General features: G+C 45.9%; 1 protein-coding gene across 4 annotated transcripts in view; it reads left to right on the top strand.

Moving 5' to 3' along the window:
* Lrrc28 (leucine rich repeat containing 28) overlaps positions 1-27,634 on the top strand; it is a 107,968-nt gene that overhangs the window by 74,588 nt on the left and 5,746 nt on the right. For 3 of the 4 annotated variants that reach the window (XM_075952896.1, XM_075952897.1, XM_075952899.1), the window contains 3 exons: positions 9,017-9,119; positions 17,936-18,111; positions 20,173-20,332. In XM_075952896.1, coding sequence (XP_075809011.1) covers positions 9,017-9,119; positions 17,936-18,111; positions 20,173-20,332 — 439 coding nt within the window. The remainder of the gene's footprint in view (positions 1-9,016; positions 9,120-17,935; positions 18,112-20,172; positions 20,333-27,634) is intronic. The other variant, XM_075952898.1, reaches the window with a different exon arrangement.

Here is a 27,634-nt window from a genome sequence, read left to right as displayed (position 1 = left end):
CAGGTGTGCCCACACACTTGTCAGCCGGCACCAGGTGTGCCCACACACTTGTCAGCCCGGCACCAGGTGTGTTCACACACTTGTCATCTGGGCACCAGGTGTGTTCACACACTTGTCAGCCGGGCACCAGGTGTGCCCACACACTTGTCAGCCGGCACCAGGTGTGCCCACACACTTGTCAGCCGGGCACCAGGTGTGTTCACACACTTGTCAGCCGGACACTAGGTGTGTTCACACACTTGTCAGCCGGGCACCAGGTGTGCCCACACACTTGTCAGCCCGGCACCAGGTGTGTTCACACACTTGTCAGCCGGGCACCAGGTGTGCCCACACACTTGTCAGCCGGCACCAGGTGTGCCCACACACTTGTCAGCCGGGCACCAGGTGTGTTCACACACTTGTCAGCCGGACACTAGGTGTGTTCACACACTTGTCAGCCCGGCACCAGGTGTGTTCACACACTTGTCAGCCGGGCACCAGGTGTGCCCACACACTTGTCAGCCGGACACTAGGTGTGTTCACACACTTGTCAGCCGGGCACCAGGTGTGCCCACACACTTGTCAGCCGGGCACCAGGTGTGTTCACACACTTGTCAGCCCGGCACCAGGTGTGCCCACACACTTGTCAGCCGGGCACCAGGTGTGCCCACACACTTGTCAGCCGGGCACCAGGTGTGCCCACACACTTGTCAGCCGGGCACCAGGTGTGCCCACACACTTGTCAGCCCGGCACCAGGTATATTCACACACTTGTCAGCCGGGCACCAGGTATATTCACACACTTGTCAGCCGGGCACCAGGTGTGCCCATACACTTGTCAGCCGGGCACCAGGTGTGCCCACACACTTGTCAGCCCGGCACCAGGTGTGCCCACACACTTGTCAGCCAGGCACCAGGTGTGCCCGCACACTTGTCAGCCGGGCACCAGGTGTGTTCACACACTTGTCAGCCGGGCACCAGGTGTGTTCACACACTTGTCAGCCGGGCACCAGGTGTGTTCACACACTTGTCAGCCGGGCACCAGGTGTGTTCACACACTTGTCATCTGGGCACCAGGTGTGTTCACACACTTGTCAGCCGGACACTAGGTGTGTTCACACACTTGTCAGCCGGGCACCAGGTGTGTTCACACACTTGTCAGCCGGGCACCAGGTGTGTTCACACACTTGTCATCTGGGCACCAGGTGTGTTCACACACTTGTCAGCCGGGCACCAGGTGTGCCCACACACTTGTCAGCCGGGCACCAGGTGTGTTCACACACTTGTCAGCCGGACACTAGGTGTGTTCACACACTTGTCATCTGGGCACCAGGTGTGTTCACACACTTGTCAGCCGGACACTAGGTGTGTTCACACACTTGTCAGCCGGGCACCAGGTGTGTTCACACACTTGTCAGCCGGACACTAGGTGTGTTCACACACTTGTCAGCCCGGCACCAGGTGTGCCCACACACTTGTCAGCCGGACACTAGGTGTGTTCACACACTTGTCAGCCGGGCACCAGGTGTGCCCACACACTTGTCAGCCGGGCACCAGGTGTGCCCACACACTTGTCAGCCGGGCACCAGGTGTGCCCACACACTTGTCAGCCGGGCACCAGGTGTGTTCACACACTTGTCATCTGGGCACCAGGTGTGTTCACACACTTGTCAGCCGGACACTAGGTGTGCCCACACACTTGTCAGCCGGACACTAGGTGTGTTCACACACTTGTCAGCCGGGCACCAGGTGTGCCCACACACTTGTCAGCCGGGCACCAGGTGTGTTCACACACTTGTCAGCCGGACACTAGGTGTGTTCACACACTTGTCAGCCCGGCACCAGGTGTGTTCACACACTTGTCAGCCGGACACTAGGTGTGTTCACACACTTGTCAGCCGGGCACCAGGTGTGTTCACACACTTGTCAGCCGGACACTAGGTGTGTTCACACACTTGTCAGCCGGACACCAGGTGTGCCCACACACTTGTCAGCCGGACACTAGGTGTGTTCACACACTTGTCAGCCGGGCACCAGGTGTGTTCACACACTTGTCAGCCGGGCACCAGGTGTGTTCACACACTTGTCAGCCGGGCACCAGGTGTGCCCACACACTTGTCAGCTGGGCACTAGGTATGCTCACACACTTGTCAGCCCAGCACAAGGGAGAGGAAGGCAACCTAGCCTACTATGTGAGCTCTTTGCCAGTAGAGACCCTGCCTCAGAAAACATGCTGTTAGCACCTGAGGAATGACATCCCAGGGTGACCTCTGACCTCCACACACATGTGCATCCATGAGAAAGGGGAGAAGGGAGGGAGGAGAGAGGGAGCACAGAAAGTGGATAATTGACGTCCAGTGCTCCCTTTTGTAAGTACTTATAATAAAAAATCATTTTCCTTGTCTGGTTCCTTCCTGCTGTCTCCTAATAGGGCTACATCGTCCTCCCAAATCTTTTGTTCTGGCTTTAAATTTTCTTAGAGAATTAGCACGGATTATTTAATGTGGCTTCTGCAAACATGGGCCAGATGTTGACTTTCTGTGCTAGTGTGTAATGAGAAAGGAAGGATGCTGAGATTAACCGAGCTTTATATGGACAAATATGTATTTTTTGCTAAGCCTGAGTAGGATTTGGTGGTGTGGAAAGAGATTGGGATGAAAAAAATCAAGCCCTGTTCTCTTGAAAGTATCAATTAAAAACAAAACAAAGCCAGATGGGTGCCAAATGTCTGTAATCCCTGCTCTTGTGTGTTGGAGGCAGGAGAACTGGGAGTTCAAGGCCATACTCAGTCACATCATGAGCCTGAGCATCCTGGACCGTATAACATCCCATCTCAGGCGAGCCTGGAGCTGGACCCTCGGCAGCAAAGCTTTTGGTTACTTTGGTTCTAGTATTTACAGAGTTGTAGATTGGTGACAAAAATGTGCAGTGCTGGCAGAGTCTGGATGATGTCGTCAGTTGACTTAAAAGCAGGAATCTGAAATTCCATCAGGCATCGTTCTGAAGTCCTTAAGTTCAAAGTGAGTCCAGTTCGGAATGCCTTGTCTCTGAGACAGTCTGCTCTTTGGCTGTCGGCCACAGCACTGAACAACGTGTTGTTCTGAGTCCGCAAGTCTCTGCCATGCTGGGTGGATTAGCACATGTCCCTCCATGGGATCTTCCCTGAAGGAGATTTTCCTACCCTTGATGCATCTCCCCGAAATCTGAGTCAGAACTTACCTGCTAGGCTTCTGGTCTTTGAAAGGAAGCAGAGATGTTTCCCTCATCAGTTGTTTCCTTGGCCGTGCCCCTTGCAGATCCAGATCTGACTTCCCAGCTGGATGCCTGGGGTATGTATTTCCCCCAGGAGCCCTTCCTCCTCTGAGCAGTGCCGGCCCTCACCCATCATGCTGAAACAGGCACTTCTGCCGGTAGTTCCAGCGCTGCAGTTTAATCCTCTGTTATTTGATTATCAGTAATAGGGGCAATAGGAACACATTTCATAGCACTATTGTAAGAATTCTGTAAGATACATGTAAAAGCACACAACTCTATAATTATTCATAAATATCCAATCAGTATGAGCTATTTTTGCTCTAGAATCAGACTATAAAGAAGGGTAGGAGTCGTGTCTTGATTTTTGTGCCCCAAAGCGCCTTGCACAGTCCCTACCTCAGTGCTTATGGGTTCTGTCACTTGATCTGATATGGACACAAAGATCCTGCCTCGAGTGTGAGTATTTAAACCAGCACCAGAGGAAGCCTCCACCGTTCAGATCCACTGTAGTCAGTTTATTTAGTAGCTGTTTATGACCTACAGAGTAGGAAGCATCTCATTACACCAGAATCTACTGTGAAAGGGCTTTATTAAATCTCTGTGTGTGTTTATCAAATTCAGATTATCAGGGTGTTAGCAAGTGCTTTATCCACTGAGCCATCTTGCTAACCCTGAAGTTTTATCTTGTAAAAATTGAATATGCCAGAGTGACTATGGCTGTGTAAAAGATGTAATGGAGTCTGGTGTGTGGGTCTATGTTCAAAGAAGGTAGCCCCTAAAAGAATTCATTGTTTTGGAGAAGTGGCTGAAGTGTCCTTGTCACTTTGGGGTTTGTATAGGCGATTTAACTTAATTTGAAAGTCATTTTGAAATAGCCCGTAAATTGTTCTAAATTTGCTGTGTGGGAAACCCTGTGTTTTATAGCATTGGAAATGGTGGAATTCAGCCTGGCTGTCTGGCGTACTGAACTCTGATGGCTGGTTTGACGCTGACAGAGGATTGCGAGCAGCCAATTTTGATCTGCTGCTTTGATGCTTCGGTTTCTTTGGCCCCACTTTATTGTTTAAAAGACCTTATTATTCCTCTTTCGATAAGCAGATGACTTTTATACTAGTCAGGGTATAATAAACACAGCCCTGCTCTGTTCTGGCGTGCATCCCTCTGTGCTTGTTCATACTGTGTGGTTAAGAGAGCCATAGCCGGAACACATAGGAGCTTTTTGTTCCTACAGCCATGTGGTCTGCATATGCCAGAGCCTTGAGGTTGAAATAATGAAAAGAACGGGGCTCTGTGCAGGACTTCTAGCTTTGCCAGTTTTTAAGCAATAAACTTTGATCTGTGAGTCTGTAAGAAGGAGCTACTTGAGGGTGTGGTACAGTTTTTTCAAAAGCCACCTGAAGCCGGGTGGTGGTGGTGCAGCACCTTGGAGGCAGAGGCAGGTGGATCCCTGGGAGTCGAGGCTAGCCTGGTCTACAGAGTGAGCTCTAGGACAGCCAGGTCTATTACACAGAGAAAAAACAAAAACAACCCTATGCCCCCACCCCGCAAATCCAACTGGAAAGTTATTAATGGCTTTAAAATCTGGGCAGTCAGGTAACTAACTGTATGCTTTCTAAGTTTTACATATTGAGCCTTTTTTCACAGGGCTTTGTTGTTGTTGTTGTGGTGGTGGTGGTGTGTGTGTGTGTGTGTGTGTGTGTGTGTGTGTGTTTGGTTTTTTTGAGACAAGGTCTCTCTACATAGCCCTGGTTGTCTTAAAACTCATTATGTAAACCAGGCTGGCCTCTAACTCACAGAGATCTGCCTGCCTTTGCTTCCTGGGTACCATAAGAAGTTTTTAGAAATGTTCTTCTATGGTGTTTATTTAGCATAAGGTATTGGTGGCATTATTAGTAGTAAATAATGGTAGTCAAATGAAAAAAAAACTGTTAGCTTGTTAACTAGTAGGTCAATAGTCTCTTCCAAAATCTGTTATTGAGTGAAGCCTTTTCTGTGTTAAGAATGTAGGAACCAGGCCTGGCAGATGGCTCAGTGGTTAAGAGCAGTGTCTGGTCTTCCCGAGCCCAGGTTCAATTCCCAGTACCCACATGACAGCTCAAACCTACCTGTAATTCCAGTTCAGGGCTTCTGACACCCTCACACAGGCATAACATGCAGGCAAAACACCAATGATCATAAAATAAAAATACTATATATAAAATATTTGTTTTGTTTAAGAATATAAGAACTAAGCCAGGCATAGTGACTCATGGCTGTAGCAATTGAAGGACTGAAGCAGGAGGATTGCTATGAGTTTGACAACAGGTTAGTCTGGATACAACAGTGCAGGGACAGTCTCTAGGCTCTTCTATGTAGCAGATACTCATACTTCAGCCTCATTACTTTAAAATGCCGATCCTGTGTGGCTGTGAGTCTGACCAGCGGACTGTATTCTGGCCAGCTGATAACATGCTTTTCTAAGGTTGCCAGGGCACAGCCCTCTCAGCCTGGGACCTTGCCAGACATGGAGTTGTCTCACCCTCACCAGCAGGCTGTGCTGTGTCAGCTAAAACAGCCGCCTGGCTCTCTTCAGTCTCCGCCCTCCCTTTCTGATCTCTGCACACTCAGAAGAGGGAGGAAAGTGACCAAGCTCTGCTGAGCACCGGTTCCTGTGCAGGCAGTCAAGCCTGGCGCCATAAACACCAGTGTCATAGACTCAGCAATCTGAGCTGTTACAGTGCCATCCTCATGGTCCAGCAAAGGAAGATGCTCTGAATCATAAATCCATTACCAAGTAGAGAGCCGGGATCCAGGCTCAGTTCTGACTCCAAACACACTAAGAGCATGTTATTACAACCCTCTCTCCCTCCCTCTCCCTTCTTCTTTTCTCCTCTCTCCCTCCCTCCTCTTTCCCTTCCTTCCTTCCTTCCTTCCTTCCTTCCTTCCTTCCTTCCTTCCTTCCTTCCTCTCTCTCTCTCTCTCTCTTCCTTCCCCCTCCCCAATTGTGCTACTTGTAAATATTAAGAAGCATTAATATGTAATAGATTTTAAGACAGTTGATACTAGTTTTGATTCAGCTATGGCACAAGATTGTACCTACTATTAGGGGCATATATGATAAATTAGAAAGTGCTCAGGAAGTGCTGGCCAGATTCTCCCTAAGATAAAATGTAAAGCAAATACTATTTTTAGACCATTAACTAGTAGTCTTTCCCCCATAAAACAAGGAGAGGAGAGAAACTGTGTATAAAGCAGCAAGTGTCAGTGTGTATTTAACTTGGTGGTGTGATCTCTGCGTGTCACCTCATTTAGTGTGCACAGGAGCTCCTGTGGTGTATGGGAACAGAGGGGTGCTTCCTCTGCCATGTCCCATCTGTGTCCTTGGCTTGAAGGGTGAATCATCCCCTCCGGAGCTGCAGCCGCCTGTTCTTTCTATGCAATTAAAGTGTAGAAAAGGGTTAGTGCCCCTGCTGCATGCCAAAGAAAGTTCTCTCTTAATTGGCGACACTTTCCAATGTGTCACTTACTAATAATAATGAGAATAATAACTGTCATATACTAGAGAAGGCTCTGTGCCAAGAGTCCTGCTTGATCATTTATAAACCTAGTCATTCTTACCAAACTTAGGAGACAGTTTTATTTTCTCTATTATACAGATGAGATCCTAAGCCCACATATCTAGTAAGTAGAAAAATGAAGATTCAAAATCAGGCTGGCTGACTCCTGTCTCTACTTTTCGAATTATTAGTGTGTGCCATGCCTCCCCACTGCTCGAGTCCAAGCCAAGAATCTTCACTTTGCTTTCCTTGAATTTCCCCCACCCCCACCTCGCACCCTCTAAGGGGCTCTGAAAGGCAAATCTGAGACGAGAGGCCATGTATGATTTTGATTTTGTTTCATTTTGTTTTGTTTTTGAGGCAGGTTCTCACTACATAGTCTTGACTGGCCTGGAACTTGCTATATACACCAGGCTGGCCTTCAACTCATAGAGATCCATCTGCCCAAGTGCTGGGATTAAAAGGCGTGCGCCACCACGAGCAGCCTATTTACAATGTATAAACGGAGCAAATTTCTGTTTGTGTTTATAACCTTTGTCAGAGGAATTGTGAGGAAATGGGTATTTTAGTGGGTTTCTGAGGCCTCCTCTGGTGTTAATGGAATATGGTATTGGTCAGTTGATATTTTTCTCACCTGCTTTGGTAAGTGTAAAGTTTCAGTTCACTAAGAGAGCAGTTTTCAATATTTTGGGACATACGTATCTTAATACTTTAAAAGTATGCTGCATAGTCATTTACACTTCAGATTCTTTTCATATGAGCCTTGTCCCTGATAACGCTTGAAGCTCAAGGACCAGGCGGTGTTGACCATTAGCACAGGTGCTGACGTCACAGCCATGTTTGGAGCTTGAGTGAGCAGCAGTTAGAGAGTCTGGATTCTGAGTACTTGGTGATTTTTTTCCTCTTGATGATCTTCGAGATTTCTTATTATTATTATTTGTGTGCTGTGTGCATGTGTGGAGGTCAGAGAGCAGCTGGCAGGCTTGGCTCTCTCCTTCTACTGTGTGGGTCCTGAGGATGGCACTCGGGTCCTCAGACTTGGCAGCAAGCACCTTTACTCACTAAGCTATCTTAGAAATCTTTCTTTTTTCTTTCTGGTGGAAAGGTAAGCAAAGAATTTCCAGAAATGGAAAAATAAATTACTAGCTAAACATAAACATTTAATGCTAAAGTATTTCATGCTAAACCCAAGAATAGAGTCCAGCTGAATGATGAGGGAGGGAGATCAGACATGGAGGGAGCGTTCTTGCTAAGTTGACTTAGCAGGGCTCTTCATTAAAATTGGATTTTGCAAGGAAGTACACAGAGGGAGGGAAGTAACAGAAGGTTCAAGAACTTGACTAAAGTTCACCCAAGCAAAGGTTCTTTATCAAAGGGCAGAAGGAGGGGCTGGGGCAATGACTTAGTAGGTAAAATGTTTGCTGTATAAACCTGAGGAACTGAGTTCAGATTCCCAGCACTCACATAAGAGGAAGGCTTGGTAGTGTAGGCAGTTACCGTCTGGGTGCTGGGCATGGGGGCGGAGTCTAGAGGATCTCTGGAGCACACTGGCCAGCCAGTGGAGCCAAGCTGGTGAGTGCCACCTCAGTGAGAGGCCCCGAAGACATCCAACATCAGTCTCTGGCCTACAGAAACACAAAGGAGAGGGCCAGAGATGGCTCCGTGGTTAAAAGCATTGGCTGCTCTTTCAGAGGACGCAGGTTCACTCTCAGCACCCACATGGTGACCCACAAACGTCACAACTCCAGTTCTAGTGGCTCCAGCGCCCTTTTCGCCTCTGCAGTCACTGTAGTACAGAGACGTGGACTCCGGAACACACATACACATAAAAGTAAAATCCAGTTTTGGGGTGCAAAGTCAGTTTGGTTAGCTTGACCTATCACCTTAGTTTGTATAACATTTTCTAAAGATAAAGAAGGGAAATGAGGTCCCTATGAGAGACAGTTGGAATTGTCTGAAATGTCAGAGAAGTCTTACGTGAGAGGAGATCAGATATTCTGCTCCTGATCATTTCATCCTCCAGTTTAAAAATAAAAGTCTAGATTAAGTAAGTTCTCCACACCATGTTTTCTGACACAAAGCCAACATTACAACTGCCGTAAATATACACCCAGAATTAAACATTCCCTTTCTTTCTTCCAAAGTAGAAACTTGGCGTTATTCACGACGTTATACGTTACATTTTGTATTTCATGTTATAACGGCGCCCTCCTCAAGGAATTACAGCCCTGTTGTCTCTGCTGCAGATTTAGGTCGCTCTCGAGAGCTGCAGTACGTGTATGTGGATAACAACACCCACCTGAAAGGCCTGCCGTCGTATCTCTACAACAAAGTCATCGGCTGCAGTGGGTAAGGCTGCCATCACAGTTGGGGTTTAAAAATGGATGGGCTTGAGCTAGTTCCAGGACAGGAACCAAAAGCTACGGAGAAACCCTGTCTCGAAAATTCAAAAAAAAAAAAATGGATGGGCTAGTTTTGATAATTCTGCTTAAATTGTATCTTTGGCCTTGATATCTTATTCCAAATATCTTTATGGACTAAGAATATTAGGCAAGCAATTTAGAATGTTGTATGTTCAGTTCAACTGGTAAGCCATGGCTAAAGAGAAGAAGACCATAGGCATTTTCTTTTTCACTATCGAAATAGCTCTCCTTCTGTCTTCATTGAGATGAATTTGTATCTCTTTAAGTCTACAGCATGAAACTTTCGTGTACTTCTACCCTGACACAGATACCATTAGAAACTCTAGAAAATAGAGGAATCGTCTTATGTTAAAGGATTTTCTTCCTTGGGTGTGATTGCAAAGACCATGTGCTATGTTACCTGCCCTTTATCTAAGATTTTACCAATTTTAACGATTTAGAATTCAGCAGCAGACGTAGCCCCTTCTTACAAATCTTGAGTCCAGCGACCACAAAGCTGTTTCAGTCAGAGCAACAATAATCCCCTTCTCACAGGCTTTTAGAAAGGTGGCATCGGCCTGTGCTTTAACAGGACGCCGGGGTCGCCTGACATGAGGTGTTTCCCTGCGGTGTGAGGTGAAAGGACGGCTGCACCGCTAGCTTCCTTTCCCCACTTCAGCAGCCAGAGGCCCACCTTTGGGGTGGCGTGACTAACACATTTGAATCTGCACGCCCAACAAGCTGCATACCTGACCTGCACTCCCTGCAGCTCAGCGAGAAGACAGCCGGCAATACCGAACACAGAGGACAGCCGCTTCTGTGTTGGCCTGGCTCCAGGGAATGGGTAGTAAGCGCTGATTGCTCCAGAGAGAGCCATCCTGGGAACTGTGCCTTTCCCTCAGGAAGAGGACACATTTGTTACCATGGGAAGCCCTAGACGAAAGAGCCTGTCCAGACTGATGAAATCCAAAACCTTCTTGAAGCAGGAACAGTGGGTTGTGTTACACGTTTTAGCTGAGTGGCTTTTCTAACAGCTGACTCTTGTCGCAGATGTGACACTACATAGTCATATCTTAGTGAGTTCCTAAGGGGTTCACTCGAGAGGAATGACCTCACTGTAATACACAGGAAAGGATGGAAGCAGGCTCCCACACTGGCTCAGGCTGCACCGAGACCAGCCTCTCCGCACTGAGGAAATAGCTGCCATTTCATGCTACCGATGACCAGAATGTTCTTTTTGTGCAGAAGAGAAAGTTTTCAGCTTTGAGTTTGTACTGGCAGCAATGGTAGTTGATTTTAGAAAATGCCAAACCTTTGGGGAAATGAATAGTCAAGGAAAGAAACCGAAGTGCTAGTTAACAGTCTGTGTTTTCTTCATATTGTTATAAGCTTGTCTCGTTGACAGTAATACAGAAAAATAATATTAACAGGAAATATGTAACACCAGTTTTATAATGTTAATATTGGGGTGTGTGCAGTCCAGCTTACAACTAGACTGCGCTCCGTTTTCAGTCTGTTGCTTTAACCCAAAACTTTGCGTATTCTGGTCATTAGATTCCTAAGCCTTTTAAATGACTTTATCCTTTTAAAGTCATTTAGCCTAATTTATGCCTAAAAATGATACTTCTTAATGTAGTATTTAAATGAAAAACCAATATTCAAAATTCTAGGTGTTGCTGAAGGTCCCACTTTCCCCCCCTTTCTTCTGCCTATAAAATAAATCAAAGCACGGTTCCCATTCTCAGACAGAGCACTGAAGCTGCCTACCTTTCTGTAGGAGACAGAGAAGCAAGGCAGACACAGTCCTAACAGAAAGAACAGTGTGTGCCCTGTGTCTAGCAAGGGAGCTTGTTTGAACAAGAATTTGGGTAACATGTTCCTTTGTTGGGTTTTGGTGAGCAATTGCCCTGTTTGGTCACTGCAAAGCAAATAGTGTGATGAGCAGAGTGACACATGGCAGCCTCGTGGCCCTTGTGTGCAGCCAGGGATTGTGGGAAAACAGTGCCGAAGGGACTTGTACAAGGTGATGCGCGGCCCAGGCTCTCTTGACGTGGTGCTTCATTCTTGCACATGCTGCTTCCAGCCGCCTTGCAGCCCCAGGTATCAGAGCAGACCCCTGCTCAGCTCAAGGATCCAGGAAGTCAGCTCCAGCAGTACGGAATGAATGGAGCTTTCGGAACCTGTAGAACAATGCAAAAATCTGGTTTATAATACATGTCTATATGTCTGTGTATAGAACACTACCTTAGATGACAGGATTTTGTTTATATTGCATACATACATATAAATATATGAATTAACTGTGGAGAAAGCTAGAGAATGGAGTATAAAATACACAAAAAGCCACAAAATACAAATAAAATTATCCACAAATGTTTCAGAAGTCTCATGAAGTCAACTAGGAGGGGGAAGGACTCTGGGAGAGCCGAGTTGAGGCTAGCTGGCAGCCACAGCTTCATGGCGTTGGTGCCGTTTGCCAGTTTCATCCGGGCTGTTTTCTCTGGGGTTGTCTGTCTCTTACTGCAGCAGTAAACGCCGTGAGTTCCCAAGCACCAGTTGGGGTTGTTGAGGCCATGAGTGGCGCGTGTGGGCATGCAGGAGCACTTGATGGCAGAGTGGCCCACCTGGGCTGTTCCCCAGAACCCTGGTGGTGTGAGACAAAGAAAACACGCGTCTGTGCGTGGACCTTTCCAGCTGGATCTGGATCTGGGAGCAGTTTCTTTAAGTGACCTAATGGTTTGCCATGCGGTCACTCGAGGTAATAGGATTGTTCGACTCAGTTGAACCAGTGGATTAAACATTTTTTAGATCACAGACCAGTTATAGATTTTTTTCCCAGTCAGTTGAAGCTATTTATTAATATATCATGAATAAATTTACTAACCTATAGTATATTTTAAACTTTATTTTGAATTAGCATGGAAAGAATTATGTTTCAATCATATTTATTTTTGTTTATCCTCTTCCCTTCAGCCCATTTCCAATTTTGCATTCCATGTGCTCCTCACTACCTCCTTTCCTCTCGTGTAGTCCCTAGTTCCACAGCCCATACCTGCACGTGTGTGTACATATGAACAGTGAGCCCATACCTGCACGTGTGTGTACATATGAACAGTGAGCCCATACCTGCACGTGTGTGTACATATGAACAGTGAGCCCATACCTGCATGTGTGTGTACATATGAACAGTGAGCCCATACCTGCACGTGTGTGTACATATGAACAGTGAGCCCATACCTGCATGTGTGTGTACATATGAACAGTGAGCCCATACCTGCACGTGTGTGTACATATGAACAGTGAGCCCATACCTGCATGTGTACGTACATATGAACAGTGAGCCCATACCTGCACATGTGTGTACATATGAACAGTGAACCCATACCTGCATGTGTACGTACATATGAACAGTGAGCCCATACCTGCACGTGTGTGTGCATATGAACAGTGAACCTGTACCTGCACGTGTGTGTGCATATGAACAGTGAACCTATACCTGCACTTGTGTGTACATATGAACAGTGAAAGCTAGGATCTACATGCAAGAGAGAATGTGCAATATTTGTCTTTCTGAATGGGTTTCTTGGGTTAATATAATTTCCAGATCCCTCCATTTTCTGAAAATTCGGTGTTTTCTTTATGGTAGAATATAATTTCTTTATGCATACCACATTTTCATCATCCATCTCTCTGTTGATGGACTCCAGGTTGGTTCATTTGCCAGCTGCCGTGATTTGAGCAGCAGTAGACAAGTGTGTGTCTGCAGTAGGGTCTAGTGCTTTGGATATATTGCCGGGAGTGTTGTAGCTGGGTCATTTGGGAGTTCTGTCTTTAAGTGTTTGAGAAATCTTCATGCTTATCTGCGCAATGGACGCACGGGATGCACTCCCACCAGCAATGAGTGAAGATTCCTCTTTGCTCACACCCTCATCAGCATCCATTGTCCTTTGGTTTCTTGATGACAGCCATTCTGACTGGGGTGAAAGAGAATCTCAAAGCAGTTTTGATTTGCATTTCCCAGATGTTAAATGCTTTTTAAAATACTTATTGACCACTTAAATTTCTTTTTTGAGAATTGTCTGTTCAGTCATTATTCTTGAGACATGATCTTAATTATATAACCCTGGCTGGCCTGGAATTCACTGTATAGACCAGGCTAGCCTTGAGTTCGTAGAGTCAGCCTGCCTCTGCCTCCTGAGCTTAGAGGTGTGGACCACCACAGCCAGCACACCCATTTATTAACTGGCAGTTTTGTGTTCAATTCTTGCAGTACAGCCAGCTGAGCCTCTTTCTTACTCTGCAGGCTGCTGATCTGCTGATCATTCCCTTTGTTCACAAACCACTTCTACCTGAGGGCTCCCTACACTTAAGACAGTATTGGGGATCCAAATCACACCTCCTGGGCAGACCCAGAGCAGCCCAACTGCATCCAACAGAGTTTTCTCTTTGACTCCAACTTGCCGAATAACTTGCCAAAACAAAAAGCTAGTGTTTCTATTCCTAGAGGAATATAACAGAATCTAGAGTCTCAGCGATCTAGGCGTTAATGTCTAGGATGCAGTTCAGAATTCTATGGTATGTAAAGATCAGAGGAATTTGGACATTCTCAAGAATAAAGATGGTTAGAGACCAACCTGGGGCCACCTGAAATGTTGGAGTAAAAAAGTGAAGATTATAAAATAATCTTGTAACTTTCATCAATGAGTAAAGAATAGGCTTATCATGGAAAGACCAGAAAAATAGAACTAACTCTAAAAAAGAAATACAAGATTTTAGAATTGAACAATACTTTCATTACCTGAGATGAAACCATTGTTTGATGGCTTCATGTGGCAGAATAGGCCGAATCAACAGAAAGGAGTGAAGTTGGAGGCAGGTGGAGCAGATGCAACCCAGCCTAAAGACTGCAGAGAAGACTGAGAACAGAAGGGGCTGCCAGACCATGTGAAAGCTACATGCTTGCTGCCCAGGGAGAGTCAGGAGAGCACAAGGCGGCAGCAGCAGCAACAGTGTGAACACAGGCTGTGCCTGGGCAGTGTGGCTGCGTCAGAGCTGGGGAGGGACCTCTGAAAACAACTGAAGATAAACAAAGAGAAGATTCTAAAGTGCTAATACAAAGCCCAGTTTGTCATTCCTGAACTGAGTCAGGAGCATTGCTCTGAGTGCAGGTCCATCCTGGGCTTTATAACAAGACCATGTCTCAAAGAAAGGGAGGGAGGGAGAGAGAGAGGGAGGGAGGGAGGGAGGGAGGGAGGGAGGGAGGGAGGGAGGGAGGGAGGGAGGGAGGGAGGGAGGGAAACATCTTCTCAGAGCAGCTAAGTAACCACCCAGTGTAGACGTCATCAGGACAAAGGTGTCTCTAGCTCACAGTTCCTTTCCTTCTCCGTATGGAAAATGAAAAGATGTTTCTGCTAAAAGGGAGAGTAAGTCCATAGATTCCCCCTGCTGGCAGAGATGTTGTGGGCACTTTCTGAAGGGTTCAAAATTAGTGATTAAATCTTCATTTGAAAACTATCGGTCCTAGTCCTCCTCCTCCTCCCTCCTCTGCGTGTATGTGAACGTACTGCACCGCACGGCGCCGCGGCATGCTTGCTGTGAGAAGACCACCCTCGCGCCAGTCCTCACCTCCCTCCCACCTTGTCTGAGGCAAAGCTCCCTTGCCGCTGGCTGCCAGGCTGGCTGCCCATGTGCTCCTGCGTGTCTCACGTCTCCAGCCATCTTGCTGCAGGAACACCGAGGTCATGGGCACGTGCTGCAGCTGCACCCAGCTTTTACGTCGGAGTCAAACGCAGGTTCTCACGGTTGCGCCACAAGCGCCTGATCCACCGAGCCATCTTTCCAGCCCTAGATCTTCAGTTTTGACGTACAGTTGGTTCGAATGATAAAAGTGAAAAATTCATATGAATTAATTTGCTACATCATACGCTTTGGGGCAAATACGTAGCAAAATCTCAGTGGCAAGGTGACATTGCTGTTCAGTGAGCCTGTTTTAAGCTAATGATGAGCGGCAGCTATGATAATGCTGAATTAAAGCATGTTTTCTAACAATTATCATAATTATCTAAACCAGAGGCCCTAAAATTTGAAATTTTAATAAGTTACTTAAGGGTACAACTTACATATATTTTTTAACCTCCTAGGCATTTAGTCTAAAGTGTTTTAAACTGCGTGGATTATAAATCAGAGCTAGCAGTGTTCAATAATTGCTGGACAATCCTCTGTCCTGTTGTGAACTGAAGCTTGTTGTGTCTGCCATTCCTTCTCACGGACAGGTGCCTCTTGGTCACTTCTCCACCGCCCCAGTCACTTCCTTTCTTGGATGTGTGATGCTCACTTGTCAAGGCAGTCCCTTCCAGTCGCGTCCATGTTCCAGATTCTGATTGGTTGGAACTGCAGCTCCTGCCATGTTCCCTGTACATACAATAGCTAAATCCCAGTTCATCGTTTCCTCTTCCCTTGACTGCCATGGCTCTAGTCTTACTCTGAAGCAGTAATTAATAAGAAGAAGAAAGCGTACCTGTACATGTGGATTGGGATTTGCTGTGTACCGGACAGTGTGCTCTTGGTTCGCGGGTGTTATTGTACAACATCTTTCCAACAGCCCTCATGAGCTGTCCCTATTTTCGAAAGGGAGAAATTGAAGGATGAAGGAAATTGTCATCATCCACGCTTACCCTGTGCAGTGGCCATCCTGCCGTCTCCGCCTCGCCTCTCTCTCCTTTGTCTGGGCTCACACCTGTGTGACTGGGACTCTCCTGCTGACTCCTCCAGAGTCAAGTCCTGTGGAAGCAGCGCAGGCAAGATGGGCGAGAGAAGGGCTGAGTCAGACGGTGCATCCTCGCAGCCCTTGCTCAGCCGGCCTTGCGGGTGAATCGTGGAAGTCACGCAATATATGGATCTTAAATTTAGTTCACTTCTTACATCTAGAGGTGAAGAGCAGTGCTAAAAAGAATTATCAAAGAAAGATTAAACGTCCTATAAAATGAGGGTACACTTGTTGGGTGTGAGCCCCTTCAATTTAATCTGTCATTGTAACTGTAAGGGACAGTAAGAACCTTAAGGAAGCAACACTTTCTTTCCGTCCCCTGATCCTTTTGTTGTCCTGGGTTTGGGCCTTGTCCATGCAGGAGCAGCAGCAATGATGTGAAGTAAATATCCACGAATAACGTACTATAATCCCAGCACTCAGGAGATCAGTCAGGGAAGGATCATAAACTGGAAGCCAACTTTTTAATATGGCCTTTACTCCACATTTTTGTTGTTTTAATTTTTGCTCGGGGTTCTCCTTATTCAGTGTGTATGAAAAATTCAGCATGGATGTAAACATATCCTTTAAGCTACAACTCAGATCAGCCCTGCTCAGGTCAGGGTTATTTTATGCTGTATAAAAATGACCCTATGGTAGCCGTTTATGATTGAGTCTCTAAGGCGATCCACAAGGCCCATCACACTAAAACTGTGCAATAAAAACTAAAGTTTGGAAATAGGTACTATTGTCTCACTGTATGAATCTATCAGGGTTCAGTTCCCACAGTCATGGATGCTCCTCAGGATATGTAGGGAAGGACAGAATTCCCCTTTCTGTGGAGAAGCCCTGTCTTTGTTCTTTTGGCCTTCATCTGAGCTCATGGGTCTTACTCACGGTCTACTAATATAAATGTTAATCCTATCTAAAAATAGCTCCACAAGGACATCCAGCCTGGTGTTTGACTCAATACCTGGGCACTATGCCCTTGCCAGTGCCACAGAAAATAAGACATTTGCCAAAACTCCACTTGACAGATGGCTGTTATTTTCCTAAGTCATTGTTTCCTTGCTTGTGGTCCTACAGAGCATTGTGATGCTCGGTTCTCCTAACCTAACCCCTCGCCCTAGGAATTGTAGGTCCCAAATCATCCTCAGCAGCTGCAGGTTTCCTATAGTTTCCTCTTTTTCATCTTCCTTATATTCTAGAGGGAGAGTACCTGCCTTCTGCTCTTGTTTTTTCCACACCCCTGGGTTAGGGGTTTGCTTTGTTGTTGTTTGGTCAGTTGGTTGGTTATTTGCTTTTTTGATGACAAAATACCAGGCAAGAAGCAGCTAAAGAATCCAAGAGTTTGAGATGGGTCAGCCTTGATATTTCACAGCCAGACTAACTGGCCTGCTGTCTTCTGGTGAGTCCACTGTCCCCATCTCCCATCTCTTGGTAGGGACCCACTTGGCTTACAGATGTCAGTGTCCCTATGTCTGGCTTCTCTGTGCCGTCTGGACATCCAAACCCAGGTTGTGGGGCCTGCAGAGCACATGCTGTGCCAGCTTTTTCTTCACTCCCAGAAGTGAAGTCTGGCAGGTTAGTGTAGCCTGTAACCCCTGCACTTAGGAGGCAGAATCGGGAGAGTCTCTGCAAGTTCAAGGCCAGCTTCATCGATGTAGTGAATTCGCTGTACAATGACAAGAAAAGAGAATCAACTTGAAAGCTTCCAGCAGCATAAACTCAGAAAGGGTAGTAAAATTGGGGGGAGTGGAGCTTACGCAGCAAGCTTCACAGATCCTCTGAAGGAAGGCTTCTGCAAAGGCAGCCTTGCTGGAAGTCATGCAGCCGTGCTCCAGCTGCAGCTTGTGTCTCTGAGCCAGGACTGAGTGCAGAGCCTGGGTCAGCATCTGCTTGCTGTGAAGGAAACTGGCAGCTCAGTCACTGAATTGTCGCATCCACGTGTGATCGCCTGGTGAACTGGCGCACAGCCCACCTCACGACTGATGCCACTGTGTTGTGTCGTTATGCAGCTGTGGCGTCACCATCCAGGTGTCTGAGGTGAAGCTGCTGTCCTTTTCATCCGGGCAACTGACCGTCTTCCTCCCGGCCGAGGTGAAGGCCATTGGCACAGAGAACGACCATGTCCTGCCCTTGCAGGAGCTGGCCATGCGGAGTCTCTACCACACCTACCACAGGGTTCCAAAAGGTGCGTACATGGCCTTCTCTTCTGTCCCAGTCAGGAAATGAATACTTGGCTTTTGTCCTGTCTGTTTTAGTTTTCATCTTACATTTTTTTGTTGTTGTTATCATGACAACATACACATTTCACACTAAATTGACTATTTTAACCAACTCTTCAGTTCCCTGGTATTGAGTTTATTAATGGTTTTCCTGTCCCAGCCTCCCCAGAAGCTTGTCCTGTGCTCATATGTGCAGGACTAGGGCTTTTCTTTGAAAAGTTTTAATATTTTCAACACTGGTTTCTGCAGACGCACAGGAACATTCATTAAAATGTGGTTTTTCTTGCAAAGGATAGTGGTTCCCAGAGAAACGGTTTTAAGTTAGAGAAACTGGTGTGTGCAGGTGTGTTTGGGTGAGGTGAAAGGCTGGCAGTGGTGAAGCAGAGTTAAATATCTCCTCCAGAAGAGCCGGGCTCTGCCTTTCTGTCTCCCCGTGTCTTGCAAAGGTAAGGTAAAGAAATACGAGAAGCCTTTGGCAGCGCTGTCAAGCAGGCCAATGCTTGCTTTGGAACAGGTCTAGCCGTCTGTAGACTGCAGAGGTGTTATTGACACGTATCTGAGGCTCCTCAGGAAAGCACCTAGATGGGGCTGAGTAGTCGAGCATGTGCAGTGAGTGGGCTGAGACCAATTCCAGCAGCAACAGAAACGGAGGGAGAAAGGAGGCAAACACGAATAAACGATGACCAGAACAGTGTTAGTAAGAAAATCCATGTCATGCTTTTACATTTTTATTTATGTGTGTATCAGTGTGTGCGTACGTGTATGGGGTGAGGGCTTCCGTGGAGGCCAGAACGGGGCATCACATTCCCCTACACTTGACATGGGTGCTGGGCCCCAAACTCTGTCTACTCACGGAGTGTCAAGTGCTCTTTTTAAAGCTGCTAAATGCTTTGTCTTTGTATTTGGGGAGGGAGCGTGGAGTTCAACTAAAACAACAACAGAAAACAACTCGCCCTTCCAGGAACATCTAGTTAGTCCAAAACTAAGCTTTTTTTAAAGATGTATTTATGGGGTGTGCATATGTGTGAGTGAGTGTGTACGTGTACATGCGTGTATGCCTTGCACTGTGTACATGAGGAGTAACTTGGAGGAGAGTAACTTGGAGGAGTTAGTTCCGTGCGTGTTCCAGAGATCAAACTCAGGTCTTCAGGTTTGGTGACACTCACCCTTACCTACTGAGCCATATTGCTGGTCTGGAAGCTGTTTTTCATTTATCTCTTTTGTTGGTACTGAACAGTAAATTTTCAGTTATATACTTATATATGAATTACATTTTTCTAAGTGGGTATTGCTCATTCTGGGCAGATATAAAAGGCTAAAATCTTCTGTTTCCTTGCTGAGCATTCCCCCTTGCAGTGCGTGTTTAGCATGAGCGTTAAGACAGCATAAGCCCATGTCAAGTGCCTGGGTGCTGAGAGGGTTTGCTGGCCTCTGTGGCTCAGACTGGGCTGGGGAAGAGCGTTCACCGTTTCTGTACATGAGAATTGAAACAAGGAAAAGCTTGGTCTCCTGATTTTTCGCTCATCTTCTTTGACTTCCAGCATCTGATAGTCTCCAGTAATTAGCCTTTTCATAATTTAGCCTTTATTGGCAGTTAATTGAGCCAGGGCCTGGTCGCTTCAGGGAGAACTTAATGGGAGTTGGTGAGAGCCTCAGACCTCATCCCCCTCCAATTCTCTGACTTATGAAAGGCTGCAGAACCCGCTCCGCGTAGACGGACGCCTTTTGATCCTCTTTCCTAAAGACTATTTGATCTAATTCTTTCCTTGCCTCTGCCTCAGGACAGCTTCTAGCTGCTCTTAAAAGAGTGGATTTTCATTTTCCCTTAGTGTCAAAAATATAAAAAACATCTTTCATTTCCTAATAATGTTAGATTTTACTGAATACCTATCAGATAACAGAATTTCCAACATGAAGTACTTTTAACTGTTTGAGCTTATTTGGTAACAAAGAGAAGTGTTTTCAAACGTCCAGTTTAAGGAAATGGATTTTTCACTCATCTGCGTGATATTTCTCTTCTGTTCCAGATCCGAACTTTTTGTCTCCAATCTCATTACCCAGAAGTCTCCTGGAGCTGCTGCACTGCCCCCTGGGGCACTGTCACCGGTGTAGTGAGCCCATGTTTACCTTCGTCTATCCCAAGCTCTTCCCCTTGAGAGAGACACCGATGGCAGGCCTGCACCAGGGGTAAGCAGGCCTAAGTGGGCACCGGGGTTCACACCTGGGCCAGGGGTGCAGCGCAGGCGTGGGGGGTCATGCATGGAAGGGGTGTTGACTCTACAGCTTAAAGGGGCTAAATCAGCCGTTCTCAACCTGTGGGCCATGACTCCTTTGGCGGGATTGAGTGACCCTTTCACAGGGGTCACCTAAGACCATTGGAAAACAGATACGTACATAAAATTCATAACAGTAGCAAAATTGCAGTTATGCAGTAGCAATAAAATAACTGTATGGCTGGGAGTCACGAGAGCATGAGGAACTGTATTAAATGGTCACAGCAATAGGAAAGTTGTGAAGCACTGTGCTAAATGAAGTGTGGCCATTGTCACTGCTACAAGAAAGCCTGGCTGCCCCCTTAGGCTTTAGGACTTGGTCAGAGCACACACACAGCTACGTGTGTTGTTTGGAGCATCTTGTTCATTCTAGCTCAACCCCTGGTGCAAGGGGAGACAACCTTTGTATACGAAGAGCTCAGCCTTGTGTTCGTCTGGCATACCCAAAAGCTGTGGCCACACTGTGCACACACAGGCTTGTTTCTGCTCTGAATCTAACTCTCTCAACGGCATTCCCATGCCACACTGTGTTTCTTGGCAGAATGCCTTGAATTCATGAAGAATGTTCGCTAAGTAAAATCCAGAGCCGATACTGTTATTTAGAGAAAGAATGCCAGACAGAGAAAGGTAGGAAAGCATCAGAAAATCCCCACGTGCCTGGCCATGCCTTATGGGTTTTCACATCTGATTTTATTTGTTTTGTTTTGTTTTGAGTCAGGGTCTCATATAGCCCAGACAATCATGAAACTAGCTGAATAGCAGGGGATAGCTTTATCCTCTCCTACCTCTGCTTCCAAAATGCTGGGGTTGCAGACAGGCCCCACTGCATCCAGCCTAAGTTTGAATACATCAAAGCTAGGAGGAGGAAAGAAAGTCTGATATCTAACTTGCCTGTGGAGTATGGAGTTTGGGGTGGGGAACTTTCCAGGTGGTTGTTGATGCCAGCAAGCGTTTCCATTGTGATCATTTTTGTTTGAGACATAATCTTGTTACGTGACAACCCAGGCTGGCCCCAAACACAGGATCTTTCTGCCTCGGCCTCCTGGAGGGTAGGGGGTAAATGGTCTCACAGGTGTGCGCTACCACCCAATGCTGTTAGGATCATTTTATAAAACCCTTTCCAAGGTTTCACTCTCCCGTTCTCTCTCCCTTCCTGTCTTTTTGCTTCCTTCCTTTCTTTCCTCCAAGGCCTTGGAAATAGAGCCCACAGCTTTGTGGGTATTCTAGGCAAGACTCGATACCCGCAGCCCTGTTTTTAGTTCTTAATCTATATGGGATAGGAGATAAAAATCAGAGACTTTGCACTGAGAACTTGGGCAGCTTGCCCAGCTTCCCCGAGCCTCAGAATGGGGCAAGAACAGTCTGCATCGTGGCCGTACTTAGGTTAGCAGATGAGGGAGGCAAACACCTGGCAGGTGATAGTTACTCAGCAAATGGGGCCCCCTCCTCTGTGTCCCTGCCTGCTCCTTCCCAAGCAATGCATATTTTTCCCTGCCCTGGATAATCCTATTTGATATGCGTTAGGTTCCTATTTCAACATTTTTGTATTTATTTTTTAGCGTTTTCTGCACACAGAAGCTCTCCTCTGAACCTTTTTAATTTGATGCTCGTTCTGGGAAAAACAAACAAGCCTCCTTGTGCTGTTTGTTTTCGTCTATACCCAGCAGAGTGTTGGAGGGTTTTCCACACACACGGCCCCAGTTGTCTGACACTGTCTACCGGGACATGGTAGATCCACAGGCTGAGGCTTAGACCCCAAGGCTGCCCACCCCGCCTAGGTACCACTCAAAAGCCCCAGCTAGCTTGTGCTTCTAACTGGTGGGTACACACTGGGGCTTCCAGAGTCCCTTCTTTGGGTTCAGTTAATTTACTTGAGCAACTCACAGAACCCAGGGAAATATTTAAACCAGCTTCTTTAAAGAGCATCACAAAGAGTACATATGCAGGATACTCAGAAGAGTCCTGGGGAAGAAGTGTGGAGTGTTCCGTCCTCTCCCTCAGTGTGCCAACCTCCCAGAATCCCCATGCACTCAACTATCTGAAAGCCCTGAAAATGACCTGTGGGTTTTTATGGAAACTTCACTATGTGGTCTGGTTGCTGGCAGACCTGGTGTGGGCATCCACTGAGTGTCTTTCTAAGCATTCTTCTTGTCTTCTCTGTGCATGGGTCATGTGTCATTCTTCCCTCTAGGTTATGTGCAGAACCTTCTGGAATGGCGAGGGTCTTAAGACTTAAGGAACTGCTATCGGACAAGATCAGACCAATGTTTTATTGCCTGCTCCGTTACAGAAAAGTGGGATAAGATTGGCATATCTTTGGCTTACCTTGGGAAGAAATTTCTGGGGCAGGAACCATGGATTAAACCAATAACAACATTAAAACTATATATATCGTATAGCAGATTATTTCTAATCTTAGGTGATCACATAACTTAATGGGATTGCCTTTTAGTGAAAGAGGACAGACAGGATCCCAGGGAATAGGTTAACAAAGTAGACCCATCTACGAGAACAGAAGCATGAAGCGATAGAGTGCACGGCCCTGATTCTAACTCCTCCACCTGAGAGATCTGGGGCAGATAGTTGACTAGCTCTGATTTTCGTCTTCCCGGCTATAGATTGAGGATAATATGTTCTGAGCACCGTCCTTATGAAGAATCAGTCACATCTACGTGAAGTGCACAGGGCAGTAATGACTAGTAAGTCCTGGTGTTTTTATTATCGTGGCTTAGGGACTTGCCATTCTTACTTTATTGTGTCTTTAGCAAGTGATCTTCATTTTAGCAACTTGTCGTAGAAAACTCTCGTTTGCTCGCTCAGCTGCAGTTAGAAATCTTCATGAATCACTGCTGTGCAGTTTCCCAGGCTTCCTTAGTGCACACACAGCTGGGAACTGTGTGTTCCAAGTGCCCACTGTAAACAGACTCTCTTCTTACCGTAGATGTCACTAAAGTAAAGTAGTTGTTGTGTTACCTTTACATGACGTTTGGACAACTTAACCATGATTCCAGTCAGGAGTACTAATTTCCCCACCTCAACGTAGAAGTATGTGTATGCTTCTCTCATCCCAGACACAGTTGTGATAGTACGCCTGGAAAGACACATGTGCGCATGGTCGGGGCTTAGGTGGAGTGAGTGCCCTTTTGCTGCCTTGTTTAAGCAGGGAAGAAGTACCATGATATCATCGTGGGTTTCTGTGGGCTAATGCTGAAATTGAGAGTCTGTGGCTTTCTTCTCATCTAGCAACCTGCACTTTTTCCCCTATTGCTGGGGACATTGTATCGGGATTTTTTTTTTTTACTTTATTCCTGTAGTCTTTCTTTTATAATGAAGCCCAAATGCTTATTGTAAGAAACAAGATAAGTATTTTCAGTCTCATAAACTCTAAAAGGTTTAGATAATATTATTTTGAAGTTTTCTAATGTGTTCAGTTTATATTAAAACAATGTATTGGGTGGGGGTGCCCAAGAGTGGTTTTGCTGGATCCTGAGGTAGGTTGATTCCCAATTTTCTGAGAAACCATCATACTGATTTCCAAAGTGGTTGCACAAGTTTGCATTCCTACCAGCAATGGATGAGTGTTTCCCCTTACTCCACATCCTCTCCAGCATAAGCCATCATTGGTGTTTTTGATCTTAGCCATTTTGGCAGGTGTAAGATGGTATTTCAGGGTTGTTTTGATTTGCATTTCCCTGATGGCTAAGGATGCTGAACATTTCCTTAAGTGCCTTTTGGCCATTTGAGATTCTTTCATTGAGAATTCTCTGTTTAGTTCTGTACCCCATTTTTCAATTGGGTTATTTAGAATTTTGATGTCTAATTTCTTGAGTTCTTTATATATTTTGGAGACCAGTCCTTTGTCTGATGTGAAGATCTTTTTCCACTCAGTAGGCTGGGTTTTTGTCTTATTGACTGTGTCCTTTGCTTTACAGAAGCTTCTCAGTTTCAGGAGGTCCCATTTATTTATTGTTGCTCTCAGTGACTGTGCTATTGGGGTTATATTTAGGAAGTGATCTCTTGTGCCCATGCATTGAAGAGTGCTTCCCACTTTCTCTTCTATGAGGTTCAGTGTGGCCTGATTTATATTGAGGTCTTTAATCCATTTGGACTTGAGTTTTGTGCATAGTGATAGATATGGATCTATTTTCATTCTTCTACAGGTTGACCTATTGAGGTCTTTAATCCATTTGGACTTGAGTTTTGTGCATAGTGATAGATATGGATCTATTTTCATTCTTCTACAGGTTGACATCCAGTTATGCCAGCACCATTTGTTGAGGATACTTCTTTTTCCATTGTATAATTTTAGCTTCTTTGTTAAAAAAAAATCAGATATTCAGAGGTATGTGGATTAATATCTGGGTCTTTGATTCAATTCAATTGGTTAACTTTCCTGTTTTTATGCCAGTACCAAGCTGTTTTCATTACTGTCACTCTGTAATAGAGCTTGATGTCAGGGATGGTGATGCCTCTGGAAGTCCCTTTATTGTACAGGATTGTTTTGGCTATCCTGGGTTTTTTGCTTTTCCATATGAAGTTGATTATTGTTCTTTCAAGGTCTGTGAAGAATTGAGGGATTTATTCCTACTGCATGTGCTGGCTTTTGGGGAACCTATTCTCTTTGTATGTGTACCTTGCTCGTCCTAGATATAGTAGGGAGGGCCCTGGACCTTCCCCAAAGCAATGTGCCTTACCCTCTCTGAGGATTGGATAGGGATGGGATAGGAGGGTATGTGGAGGGAGTGGAAACTTGGATTGGTATGTATAGTGAAAAAAAAAAGAATAAAATGTTAAAAAAAGAAAAATACTTAAAAAAAAACCAATGTGTTCTGTCAGCCAGGATCTTAATTCATGTAGACATCTGGTATTATTTTAAAAGGGAGTATAATGGCTATTCTCTTAAAATAATGTTCATAGAAGTGTTAGTTTTTTCCTAAATTTAACAAAGTAACAATATTTCACATATCTGTAACTATTAAGCATTCAGATATGTAACAGGGTAGACCAGCTAGTAAATTCATGGCTTTGGATGCATAGAAAGCCATTTTTCATTCCCAAAACTTTATCATCTATTTATTAAAATGGAGGAGTTGCATTTACTGTATCATTTATTAGACTGTAATACACATCTGACTTTTCCAAAGTATGAAAGGAGTCTCCCATGTTCTGTTTCCACACCGTTCTCAAGTGGCATCAGTTCACTGGTTTGAACAGATAGCACGAGCTAGCCAGCCTCACGACTGTGTTGTCTTGGGTCAGAGGTTGGAAGCCAGAGGTCAAGATGTCAGCACAGCTGGGTCTTTCTGAGGCCCTGACAGGACCTTCCTGGGCCAGGCCCCTCTCCTTGACTTGTGCACGGCTTCCTCGTCCCTGTTCATGCTCCCGTCATCTCCCCTCTAGACTGTGCCTCTTTGAATGTCCCTGTTGTGAGGACACCAGCCATAGTGGATTCAGTCCTACCCTAGTGACTGTATCTTAATTATTACTTATACAAGGACAGGCTGCCATAGCAGAATCCTATAGATCAGGTGGCTTGAATCTCAAAATTATTTTCTTATCGTTCTGAAGGGTAGAAGTCACAAATCAGAGTAGCTGCATGTTTGGTCTGGTGAGGGCTCCCCTTCTGGCTTACAGATAGCAAGTTTCTTACTGAGAGTAAGAGAAAAGACAGCACTAGCTGTCTGGTGTCTCCTACAAGGGCACTAACCATGTCAGGGTCCCACACTTATGACGTCATTCTTTCTTACTGCATTATTCAAAAAATGACTGCCAGCCCACCTAGTGTGTGCCGTGCTCTGGAATGGGATTTACTGTAACTGAATCAACTAATTCTTCTCACTCCCGGAGTCTGAGGCAGCCTCTGCTTCTGCGCAGGGACGTTCTCATGAGAAAGTCTCTGATAGCCTAAATGTGTCGGCTGTGTACGATGAGCTGTTTGCTAGGTGACTCTTCCACAAGTTATGTGCGTGGGACTTCGTCCTATCAGCTCTTATAAATATTATTTTTCTTCTGGCTTGAATTTCTGTAATGAGTCAAAGATAGGGTTTTTATTTTTAATCAGGAAACACATTTACAAGAGAAAATCCCACATTTCTCACGATGCCTGTGGGCTCCGGTCTGTGCCAGCGGCATTGTGATTCGTCTCCTAAGGAATCATCGTGGTTCTGTATTTTAAAACCAACTCAAATGCTCTTTCTGCTGCCCAGCTGTAAATACACACAGATTCTGAGTGTGCGGAATGCCTGTGTTCTTTGTAGCCCTTGTCAGCAGCCTTTCCTAACTGGAGCTGGCGCATAACTCAGTTTCTCCTCTGAGACCTCCGACCCTCCAGGGCCACAGTGAGCACACACCAACTGTGGTGGTGGTGGTGGATTCCCCAGGAGACTTGTGAGAGAGAAGTCTACCGCCGCCAGTACAGTAAGCAGACACAACCAGTTGCTACAGGAGCCCCTCAGAAGCAGAGAAGTGTGTGGCCTTGCCATGTCCTAGTAGCACAGGTAGACACCTCCAGTCACTCTTCCTGCCAGGCTCAGGCTGTTTTTGCTTAGAAGCTTAACTTTTAAAAGCTTGGCAGTTGCAGTATTAAAGACTGTATCCCTGGATGAAGGAGCTGGCTAACAGTGGCCAAGCCCTGCCTCAGCAGTTAAGTGTGCACCACTGCTCTTACCGAGGACCTGAGCTTGGCTACCAGCATCCATGCGGAGCAGCTCACAGCCACCTGGAACTCCAGCACCGGCAGCATCCAATGCCTTCAGCCTCTGAGGGCGCCCGCACTCACATATGCCTGTCTACACACAGAACACACACACACACTTAGAACTAAAGATAAATCTTACAAGTAAGAGTCTGGCTTTACCAGCTAATTCTCCAAAACACATTATATGCTTAAGATCTGTTGTGTCTGAAGTCATTTTACTTGCTACTTATACAAATGTATATATTCTGATGTTGAATAAAAATAATAGGGCTAGAATTCGGACTTTAACATTCAGGAGGGCAGGGTCATAGCTCAACAATAGAGTGCTTGCCTCACATGTGTGAGCCCCTGGATTCAATCACCCCTAGCACTTCCAGAAGAGAAAGGAGGGAGGAGGGAGAAAGGAAGGAAGGAAGAAAAAGAAAGAAGGAAAGAAAGAGAAAAGAAACAATTACAAGCAATACAAAATACCTCACAGAAAGCTCATGTAATTTCCTGAATTAAGAAAAATAACTCCAG

The sequence above is a fragment of the Microtus pennsylvanicus genome, chromosome 18 (genome assembly GCF_037038515.1).
Source record: "Microtus pennsylvanicus isolate mMicPen1 chromosome 18, mMicPen1.hap1, whole genome shotgun sequence".
NCBI lineage: Eukaryota > Metazoa > Chordata > Mammalia > Rodentia > Cricetidae > Microtus > Microtus pennsylvanicus.
Note: the sequence above shows the minus strand (reverse complement) of the source record. Positions and strands in the feature narration are given on the sequence as shown.